At 39.8% G+C, this 11,969-nt stretch overlaps 1 protein-coding gene across 1 annotated transcript; it reads left to right on the top strand.

Moving 5' to 3' along the window:
- Nucleotides 1–1,088: 1,088 nt before the first annotated feature.
- Nucleotides 1,089–7,213, top strand: KLHL31 (kelch like family member 31). The gene is made up of 3 exons (XM_064710123.1): nt 1,089–1,139; nt 3,516–4,719; nt 6,481–7,213. The coding sequence occupies exons 2-3, from the start codon at nt 3,548–3,550 to the stop codon at nt 7,211–7,213; spliced, it is 1,905 nt and encodes a 634-aa protein (XP_064566193.1). The 5' UTR covers nt 1,089–1,139; nt 3,516–3,547.
- Nucleotides 7,214–11,969: the final 4,756 nt, after the last annotated feature.

An 11,969-nucleotide genomic window follows, 5' to 3' on the forward strand; every position in this document is an offset into this window, starting at 1 on the left:
TCTGTATGATTAAGCATTATACAAAGCACAGCCAAGAGGAAATCTTCCTGTTCTCAGACTTCCACTTCCCCCAGTACTCTTCCCCTCCCATGCAGACCCTTGCACTCTTTTTATCTCTCCTGTGGGATGAAATTCTCCTGGGATGTGGCAATTTGGCTTTATGTTATTCCTGAGGTTGCCTGGCAAGGATGCGGAGACAAATTATTCCAGTGTGTGGTATAAGCCCCAAGTCAGGATACACACATGAGAGACAGAAGATCAAAGTTCACATCTGTGAAAATATATCGGGATGTGAGACATAATCTTTGAAAGCTGAGGCAGGTCTTTATGGAAGCAGTGACCTAACTCCATAAAACAGAACATGACTGAATCCCCATCAGCTGGTCTCCTTTCCTCTGCCTGGAGTTAAGCATGGAAAATCTAAGAAAGTGTAAAGTGCCAGAATTTTCATGGTGTTTTCTGTGGGTTATTTTAGGTCATAGAATAATAATAATCATAGAATGGGTTTTGATGGGACCTTCAAAGACCATGTAGCTCCAACCCCCCTGCCATGGGACATCTTCTGCTCATTTTGCTAGACAAAGATTTTTAAAGGTCTGTCCAACCTGGCCTTGAACACTTCCAGGAATGGGGCATCCACACCTTCTCTGTGCTCTCTGTTCCAGTGCCTCACCACCCTCATCATAAAGTGTCTTCCTTATGTCCAGTCTAAACCTGTGCCCTTCCCTAACCATAGGGCTTTCCCAGTGTTCACCCTACTGGTGAACAACCTGCTGTAGTTATCTTCACCTTCCCCTCCTTTTCCTGCCATGGACCTGTGCATTTGCAGGGTCCAGGCTTGTCCTCCTGATTTCCAGTGGCCAGGCAGCGCAGGGAAGCTGAGCTCCTGTGGCTGGGCAGAGGCAGGGAGCAAGGCATGGAGAGGAGGGGTCACTGGAAAGAGCACCCGAGCACAGGCTCCGGTCTCTCTTGCTCGCTGTGACAGCCAAGTGCCTCACTGAAAACCGGTGAGCTGGGACTTAAGTGGCCTCTGATCGTTCTCACTCTTTTTCCCCACAATTCCTCTCTTTTTGTGTTCACGTTTTCCAAGGAAGAGGCATTTTCACGGACAGCTCTGGAACAGTATCTTTCTGAGGAGGGTAAGAAGTTTTTAACTCCTCACTTTGATAGTTTTTAGAAGGTGGCATTTTAAAGCAGGGGGGAGGCTGGTTGGTATAATGCATTGTTTTGGGACCCCAAGTGTCCTTTAGCATGACTAGTACTTAAGTTAAAATAAAGTAAGGGGAAGCAAACAATCATAGAAAACCAAATTGCTCAGTGTTTTCAAAGTTCAATAACTTGGTTTTATTATAGGTTTGTTTGATTTGTTTCAGTAGGTTTGCATGTCCCGTCACAGTGCTTGTACACTAAGCTATCTTGTGAAATTTCTGCTGATGAAAAAGCATTTCTCAGGAAAAAACTTTGGATAGTGAGCATTTTTGAACAGAGAGCTTAAAATGTTGTATTTAAATGAGCTCTGCAATGATGCAATGAGATAATAAACATTAAGTGCTACATGTATTAAAAATTTTAAGTTACAAGTCTCTAAAATTTTTTAGAACAACAGATAAGGCTGCTGAAAGAATATGCCCTTCCCAGCTTTAAAATTGTGGCTATTAATATGCAAAGCTGTAACTGTGTAAAATACAAAGTTATCCAAAAGTTTTGTTTTGCTTCTTTTTCATGCCAACAAACATATGCGACACTTGCAACATCATAGTGTTTTTGCAACAAAAGTTGTGTTAAACAGCCAAGTATACTAAAACACCAGCTATACCTTCAACTGAACCTGTCTTAAAATGGCAAGCTGCTGGGAGGTTGCTATTCTGGGAGGTGACTCTGATAGGTCTCAACAGATGCAGCCCTGGAATGCGGCCAGGGCGGGGGAGCCGGGCAGCAGCTGACCCCTGCGCTGGCACGGCACCATCTCAGGGATCGCAGCTCGCGTCAGCGCAGGCTGACACTGACACTCCGGGCACACATGGCCCTCTCCCTCGCCTGCTCTGCACATGGCCGGCACCCAGCAGCAGCAAAAAACTGCTGGCGCTCACAGGCAGCAGCCATTCCTTTCTATAATTAAATCACCATTTTGTTACATGCTCTGTGCTTAAGGAAGAAGTGGTGTGCTGAGATTCTAGATTGAAATATTACTGAAGTTTTTTGATTTCATTATCTACAATAAACCAGTCATTTGATTTATAATTAATTAACATCATTTTTTCATGTTCAAGTTTTTATGACTGCAAGGATCACAAGGAAAATTAGCATGTGTAAATTGTTTTAAAATCAACACTGGAGATAAATGCTGTGTTTGAATCTATTTGAAAACTGATCTCCACAATTCTGTTTAAATTGTGTTATTGAAGATCAGTGCTTTCCTTCAAGTATATTTGTACATTCATATATTTTTTCAAAGTAACTCCTTTGTTACTAGGGACTGTCTCACATTGCATCTGACAAAAAAGTGGAACTTTATTTCATTGAGAGCTCACCTAGAGCTGATATATATAATTTAAATTTGTGTTCTAACATAACAATGGGACTGATTCTTACCTTCTCATGTGCAGAACTTGTTTAAAATAACACATCCTGATAGAGTTTGCGTGATATTTTTTCAAACAGAAGTTAGATATCTTCTCCCTAAATCTCAACAAAATCCTAGAAGTGTGATTTCAAGTTACTGATACTGAAAAGTGATCCAGCTATGCTATAAGCAGAAAGTATTTGCACATCTGACACAGGAAATAGAACACTATCAGTCTATAAAACCAAAAGTTACAAAAACCTGGAAGCAGTTTCAAGCAGGACCTAAATCTAAAATGAATATGACATCGTATTACAATCCTCTTTTTCTTTATGTCTCATCTGGCTTTTGTTTCTTAAAGATTTTTTCCCAAGTTTTTTTTGCTCAAGTTCTGAACTCACCTGTAAGTCTGTAGCTCTGGAGTAAGGATGAATGAAGTTGGGGGCCCATATTTTTCCTGTGCTTCAGGCTAATGAATTCAGGTCTAGAACCTGTCTAATTTAAATAAATATATAAATTTGTTATATAAAGTTAAATTCTAAATAAATATATAACTTTATTATATAAAGATAAATTCTCTAAATGGGTTTGCCAGAATGTTAAATTTGACAAACCCATTGAGAGAATGGATTTGCCATTCTCTAATGACAAACTCTGGCAAACCCATTTAGAGAATTTAACTCTCTGAATGTGGTGATAATAGGTGAATGTTATTTTATGATCTTGTTATTTAAAACAAAAAGGAATTACTGAATTACTTGTAGGTATATTCTTCACAGTTGGAGTATTGATTGTTACTAATAAGGAGCCATGCTGCAACCTAGAACTTAGGAAGACAGATTATCCTGTGTGTTTGGTTTTGTGGCATTATACGCGTTGACAAAGGTTAGATTTGTTGCATAATCACTTAGCTATTAAATTTCACAACTGTGGTGTTTAATTTTATTTTTAGCAAGTGCTTGGCTGTAATATTTCATTGCAGTCATGGCCCCTAAGAAGAAGAATGTGAAAAAGAACAAAGCAGATGTCAACGAAACAACTATCATTGTGGAAGACAGCCCCCTCAGTAAACTAAATGGCTTGAATGGACTCTTGGAAGGAGGAAATGGTTTCAGCTGCATCTCATCTGAGGTTTCTGACCCATCATACTGCCCAAACCTCTTGGAAGGTCTAAGCAAAATGAGACAAGAAAATTTCCTTTGTGACTTGACTATCAGTACCAAAACCAAATCTTTCAATGTTCATAAGGTAGTGATGGCTTCAGGCAGTGAATACTTCCACAACATCTTAAAGAAAGATCCATCCACTCAAAGAGTGGACCTCAATGATGTGTCCCCAGTGGGTCTAGCTACTGTTATCGCCTATGCTTACACTGGAAAACTTACTCTCTCACTTTACACAATAGGTAGTATTATTTCCACAGCCATTTATCTACAGATTCACACCCTTACAAAGATGTGCTGTGATTTTCTAGTCCAAGAAATCAGTGTTGAGAACTGCATGTACATTGCCAATATTGCAGAAACATACGGACTAAAATCCACCAAGGAAGCAGCGCACAAATTTATTAGGGACAACTTCATTGAATTTTCAGAAACTGATCAGTTCCTAAAACTTACTTTTGATCAGATTAATGAACTTCTTGCAGATGATGACTTACAGTTGCCTTCTGAAATTGTTGCATTCCAGATTGCAATAAAATGGCTGGAATTTGACCAAAAAAGAGTAAAGTTTGCTGCCAACCTCTTAAGTAATATCCGTTTTGGTACCATCTCAGCCCAAGACCTTGTCAATTATGTTCAAACTGTGCCAAGAATGATGCAAGATGCAGACTGCCACAAGCTCCTAGTGGATGCCATGAACTATCACTTGCTTCCCTATCACCAGAATACACTTCAGTCCAGAAGAACAAGGATCCGTGGAGGTTTCAGAGTCTTAGTCACTGTTGGGGGACGCCCTGCTTTAACAGAAAAGTCTCTTAGCAGAGACATCTTGTACAGAGATCCTGAAAACGGATGGAAGAAGCTAAGTGAAATGCCTGCTAAAAGTTTTAATCAGTGTGTCACAGTGATGGATGGATTTCTCTATGTGGCTGGTGGGGAAGACCAGAATGATGCCAGGAACCAAGCCAAGCATGCAGTCAGCAATTTCTGCAGGTAACTGCTATTTCTTTAAAAGGGATGTAGGTATCTGTTCCACAGAAGGCAGGTAGATAGACTAAGCTGGCTTGTGTCATGCAACATGAACCACTTGGATAAAGAAAAAGGGGACAATATAGGGGAGGTATAGATGCTATTCTATATTAAACTTTGAATGAACAGAAATATACAACTGAAGTTATGCAAAAAATTTCACCATGGTTACACATGCACGCTGAGAAGTGAGGAAAAACTGAAGAAAATTTATTCCAAGTGAAGGAAATAGATAGGAACATAAATAGGAAGTCATGGGATGATCTAAGAAGATTTCTCAAATTTTCAAAACCTTTTGATGCCTCACAGAAAATTTGGAAAAACATCTTTTAGATATAGCCTTCATTTTCTGTTCATTCACCATATTTTCAACAGCTATTGTATTGAATTTCACGTCCTCTTTTTTTAATTATTATCATCAGGAGTTTAAAAACAATGGTACCATTGCTTGAAGGCTGTCTTTTACAGTGTACCCCAAATAAAACCTTGCTTCTACAATTTTGCAGTTCCTATCTATAGTCATCTGAGACTGCACTGGTGATAGCAAGGTCAGAAGAGTGCATGCACTAACATGCAATGTCACATGTTTTTAAATAGTTCAGCCTAAAGGCTGGCAGTGCACAGCAGCTTGAAGCAAAGGCTGGAGGTGGGAAAATTTTTATCTGCCTTTTATCTACTAACATACTATGGACATGCAATGGCATTACACAGCCACAGTCCCACCAGTGCTTCCTTTTCTGCTCCCAGAAGGAACAGTCTGCTTCTCCTGAGGACACCAGGAGTTAATGAATGAGGAACATTCTCTAAATCAATTTTATTGCGTAATCTACTTTGTCAGAAAAATACCTGCTCTCTTGACCTTCTGCCCTTAAGCTATGCCTCACGCTGTCACAAGAAGTTGTGTCCTCAGTGCTGACTTTGGTTGCAGGGAGGAGGTGGGGGAATGAATCCTCGTGCCTTTGACCTTGAGCATGTCAAGTCACATCAGTATGTCTGCGGACTTGCAGATGACAATGCTGAATGCTGAATGATAATTAGTATTTACTTTCCCATAGTCTTTTTCTCATGTGGTTCTCTGGTCCCCTCAGCATGCAACAGAAGTGTGTGGGTCCACTAATGTACTTCACGCAGCATCTTCAGGAGTCATAATTTGCCATTTCTTATTGCAAAGTAGGCCATTTAAATGCCAAGGACAAAGAATGTTATTTCAGATAGCAAAGGTGTTAGGAAGCACAGATGCTCTTTCCACATAAAACTTACTCCATGGGAGTGGCAAGGAAGGCATACTCACCATTTAGAAAGTACGAAGAGGGTACAAGTATAAATCACAACCTAAAGTTTTTAAAAACTCTCTGAGTAAATTTAGATATCTTTGCTGTGGGTGTAAATTGCAAAAGAACTTCTAAAATTTCTGTTGCATCTTGAAATTATCTCTTCCCAGTATTCTAATGAGATTATTCTACAAAATGAAATTACAGAAGAATCAGATTTACTTCTTTAAAATAATACCAGGTTTGAATGATACAAAAATATTTTTTCTGCAATCAAAAGCTAAATTTATTTTGAAATTGAATCAGGAATACCAGTTTCATTATGCTGACTTTTAGTAGGCTAAATAACTAACTAAAATTCTATCAACTTTGCTCTTGCAGCAGTGGCATAGGAGTCCTGTATAATTTAGCAGAGCAGTAAGTAAGACTTACCTTCTTTTCTGAATCCTTTCAGATATGACCCTCGTTTCAATAGCTGGATTCACCTGGCGAACATGAATCAGCGGCGCACGCACTTCAGCCTGAGCGTGTTCAATGGGCTCCTCTTCGCCGTGGGAGGCCGCAACTCCGAGGGCTGCCTCTCCTCTGTCGAGTGCTACGTGCCTGCAACTAACCAGTGGCAGATGAAGGCCCCGCTGGAGGTGCCACGGTGCTGCCACGCCAGCGCCGTGGTGGATGGCCAGATCCTGGTCACGGGAGGTTACATCAATAACGCTTACTCTCGCTCGGTGTGCATGTACGACCCCAGCAAAGACAGCTGGCAGGACAAGGCCAGCCTCAGCACCCCGAGGGGCTGGCACTGCGCAGTGTCCCTTCTGGAGAGGGTCTATGTCATGGGTGGGTCTCAGCTGGGGGGGCGAGCGGAGAGGGTCGATGTTCTCCCTGTGGAGCGTTACAGCCCGTACACGGGCCAGTGGAATTACGTGGCGCCGCTTCAAACTGGAGTTAGCACGGCTGGCGCCTCCACCCTCAACGGGAAAATTTACTTAGTGGGTGGCTGGAATGAAATAGAGAAAAAGTACAAGAAATGCATTCAGTGCTATAACCCAGATCTCAATGAATGGACAGAGGAAGATGAGCTGCCTGAGGCCACTGTGGGCGTATCTTGTTGTACTATATCCATGCCCAACACCAAGACAAGGGAGTCCAGGGCCAGCTCAGTCTCTTCTGTCCCAGTCAGTATCTAAAGACAGGTCTAACCAGCAATAAGTAAAAATGTTTACCAGCATGGCAATATAATTAACCCTTTAAGTAGAATTTTTGTGCTTATATAGAAAAAAAAAAACATTGGCTTTGCAAATGTGCTTTGTAACAGTGCAAACTGGCCAGTTTTCATGAACTTTAGTACAGGGGGCATGAAACAGCACATTAGGGATAAGATCGATTTTCTTAGCAGGAAAAGAGAGTTAACCCATAACCATGAATTTCATTCTCTTCATGACTTTGCCACTGACATACTATACTGTTTGTGGCAAATCATTTAATTTCTTTATTCCTTGGTTTCCTTACCTGTAAAATTGAGATAAACTTGCTTCAGAAGTTTGAGGCTTTTTAATACTAATTTTTAAACACTTTCAGAACCCAAAATGAAAGTCAAATATGACTAGTAATAAATCTCAACATAGATCAGAAATGTGCCATGTCATCATAACATTGATCAGTTTTGTTCTTTTCTAAGTATTTTCTATTTTCACAAACAGAAGGGGGGAAAAAAAGGCAAACAAAAAATACCACACATAGCATGTGCATACTTTCCTTTTGGTGCAGTGGTATTCACAAAAACTTCTCAAAGCATTTTCTCCTTCAGAAGGTAGAAAGAGTTCCTCATCTTCTGCCATGAGACCCTTTAATTCCTGTATCAAATGCTGTGACATGGCTTTCAAGATCTGGATCCACGAAATAGTGTAGCTCCCATAAGCACTATGGGCCAGCCCCCAGGGGCTACTTTGGGTGCCAGATGGCTCCCCTGACCTCTGTATACACCAGGCAACATCACCTCATCCTCCTCCTCATGCCAGGGAGACACCCCTCTCATTCTAGGTGGAAAAACCTGGAAGCTGAGTTCATGCCAGGAGACACCTAGGGCTAATGGCATGTGAACATGGGGAAGATGCACAGAGCAAACTCCCTTACATTACCCCAGGAAATAACCAGTGGAATGAGGAACAAAGATTGAATAAAGAATTCAGGATCTGCCCTTCAGAATTTGTGCGGAAAACAGGAAATCATGGGAAAACTCCCTTAGAGAGTTTTAGAAATAAAGAGATACCTTAACACCCTTCTTGCCAGGTATAGGCACAACACCCACAGTAACCTTCTCCTGGGTTACCTAATGCATCTCCTTCTGAAGCCTTCATTAGAGTCCTTTCTATGGAGATTTCATTCATATTATTCCAAAGGCTAGACTAATGCTCTTTGTGTTCAAGTTTTCCCAGGAGTCTTCACTCAACTTAGTTTGCCTCCAGGAACTTTTCTTCCTGATTTCAGCATGAGGCGAGGGAATTAAGCATGAAACCTGATCCTATTCCCATAGCCAAAGGGATATGCAGCCCATCATGTCCTGTGAAGATTTGATGTTGAAGGACTGCTGTCAGCACAAAATTTCTACATCAGCATGAAATGTCTACATCCTTCTTTTGGGGAGGAAAGACAGAATACAAGGAATTATAATTACTTATTATAAACAGAAGGGCACTCACCTTAACCTATTAATGGAGGCTTCACATTCAGTTTCCTCAGATTATCATTGACACCTCCAGGCTTCAGTGCCAATGAGAAGCCATGCTCTTAGCAACGCTTATAAGGCAGACAAATTTTTATCTCATTTGCAAAAAGGGAACACTATAAAATTGTCTGTCAGTGCAGATGTTGTCGAGACAAGCATTTTCAGGACCCAAGCTCTTTGTAGCTTTGTTAAAGCTGCATATTGAGGATCAGCATGAGCGTGACATTGTATTAGAGATTAAGTAATTCACTCTGTTGGTTGGGATTAAACTCCATGGTACTCAGTCCTGTTTTCCAGTTCTAACTTAGAGTTCATCTTTGCATCCCAAATACACAATTTTAGGTTTCAAATTGTATTTTTGAGTGCTGAATATTATTAGAATATACTGCCACCAATGACTTGTGGTCAGAGTAGCACTGTCTTATAATTTTGATTCATTTAATTGGCATGTAGTTGTTCTGTACTCTGAATAATTCAAATAATAACAAATGTGGAACAGTGTAACAGAGTAGTCTTAGTTTAAGTATGAAAATTCTGTTCTTGCTCCTTCCAGTCACCAAAAGCTTTTACTGAAGGAGAGAAAAAAATTTTCTTTTCCCAAGTCATGACCACATGTTCCATATGAATGCATTTAGGAAGTTCTTTAGAAAGAACCATCTATTCCAATATTCTTTTGTAATTTTTTTAATCCATCCAGTCCAATGAAGATACCTGTACAAATTCAATTGTAACTGTATTCATGGTGTAGTTATGTAGTATTTATAACATATCCATGAGGTTGCATTTATGAATTGAAAAAACAACTATTATGGCCTCAAACGGATATTGGATGGAATTGCCATATAAAAGTGTCTCTTTTTCCCTTTAGGAATTCAGTTCCAAAATGCCATGAATATTCAGACATTGCTGCATGCTTTCCTGTTTATGATCTAGCACTTCATTACATCAACAACCATCTTGCTTTTGAGTAGTAAATTATTTATGAATGATGGGCTAAGTGCAATGAAACCTCTCTCTTACTACTTAAAGGGTTAAAAACTTTGGGGGCCAAATCCTTTTCATCTTACTCACAAAAAAGGTTCCACTGACTTCAGTGGGACTGCTGAATAAGATGTACAGGATTTTGAACTCTTGGCCAAATTCTGGCAGAACAGTAGATGAAAGTGTCATAGCCAGAAGGAAGACTGCTGCTCTGCCTCCAGTGCCCTTGGCCATGGCAAATCCGTGAAGACATGTCCTAGGACAGGAGCCAAATACCACTGGCCATGTGTTCCTTCTGTAGCACAAGTTAGGTACATATTTCAGGCCAAAAATCTTAGGTAGATTAACAAATTTTATTGTTACCAATAGAGCACTGCAGTTTGGCTTTACATTATTTTCTCTAAACATCTGTTTAGGCTTCAACTGCACATTGAGCCAGGATTTGGCCCTTAATATGTGACACTATTAGCTGGACTTAATATTATGTTGAATCATGCTATGTACTGAGCTATTTGTGACATTTTATGTGTGACCTTCTTTTGTTAGAACTGTGAAAATTACTTGTATGTTCTGTTTTATGGGATGGTGTTCTTTAATTGTCTGGTACCATATATTCAATCTCTACATGTTTAATAATGACATCTCAGTTGAACTTGAAATACTGTGTGTACCAAAAAGAAGTTTTAAAGTGCAAGGAAGTACTGTATGTGGTAATATTAAGTAGAGCAGAGGACTTCCAACTGTCTGAGATGCAGACTGTTAAAGCACTAGGGATCTTCTTTAATGCTATATTAGTAATAGAAAAAGAAAACCCAAACAACACAAATTAATGTAAGCTGTTATCCTCAAAATTCTGTATAAAACACCCATGCATTTTGTACTTCAAATAGCTGTGCTTCAAATTCAGATCTGAGAAAGAGCCCTTCTTCAGTCTGTGAGAGAAGCAGTTTGCAAGGGTTTGTTTTCTTGTTTATTCCTGACTGTTAGTTGTATGGGAGAGTGTGTTAGAGATTGTGAGGGAGGAACTTACTGTTGGAAAGTTGTGCTGAAAGGAAGATGTTGTGTTTAGTTCTTAACCAAGACGAGATCATGATCATTTAATCTCTTCTTGAAGTTAACCTGCAAGATCATCTGTGGATCAGTCAAGAGTCCAGTAAACTTGAATCCTTCAAAGAGGGAAGCAGGCAAAATTAGCATCAACCAAGCTCAGTGAGGTCTCAAAAAGGGCTTTGTGTTGAGATTTTTAAATGGCAGTTCTTGCAGGAAAAAAAGATGCAATGAATGAAATGACTGAGTAAGAACATTTATATTATCCTGAAACCTAGATTAGTTTATCTCACAGTTCTAACTCTTACCAAATCATACTGGATTTGGGAGCAGTTTTTCCTTAGCAGCTGGGCTTGGTAATTCTAGTTGCAAACCCAGCAGTCACACAAATAGTTGTATGAGCATGCATACCTTCTTGCATTCAGAGGGACTTCTGCTACAGAAGTTACTCTCAAGGATTTATATTTGGAAAAATAAAATATAAGAACTAAATCCATGAGCAGGCAAACATCAATGTCTAACTAAAACCAACATGAGGGTGTTAGACTGATCCTCAACATCACCATTCACTTACCATACCAGCACATGGCATTTTCTGAGACTCAATTACTCTATAAGGATAATATTTCCTGGGAATGGCTGTTCAGTGAAATCCTGTGTATACTCCAAAGGTTTTTTTTGTGCCACACACAAGGATGGGAGGTGCTGTAGTCTATGGAAAAGCTAAAATGGAGCCACTTAGAGCCATAAGCAAAGTAAGATTTTGTTCCGAGTCCTCAAGGATGTTTGAGAAAAATGTGCTGGAAAGAAGCACCTACTTGAACATATCCCTTTCCATAAGCAGCTTTGCTTATGTTCCAGTACTGAGATTTTCATCATCTTTCTGATGGAAAGCAAGTACCAGTTTTCAATTGTCTGTAACTTCAATTCTCAGTTGAACTGAATTTTCAGTCCGTTTTAACTGTTTAGCCAAGCTGGGAAATCTTTTTCAAAGTCTGAATTCACCTGCTCAGAGAATGCAATTGGAACCAGTAGTCCTGCTATAGATTCTTGACCTTTTTACAATGAATCCTCTCTTTTGTCAAAGATTTTCTTTGTATAAATACTCATTGTAATGAGTATAAGCACATTGTAATGCACAGATTTATACTTTGGCTTCTTCTTGAAAGAGGAAGATCTCTTGTTTCTTT

The sequence above is a fragment of the Zonotrichia leucophrys genome, chromosome 3 (genome assembly GCF_028769735.1).
Source record: "Zonotrichia leucophrys gambelii isolate GWCS_2022_RI chromosome 3, RI_Zleu_2.0, whole genome shotgun sequence".
Taxonomy (NCBI): domain Eukaryota; kingdom Metazoa; phylum Chordata; class Aves; order Passeriformes; family Passerellidae; genus Zonotrichia; species Zonotrichia leucophrys.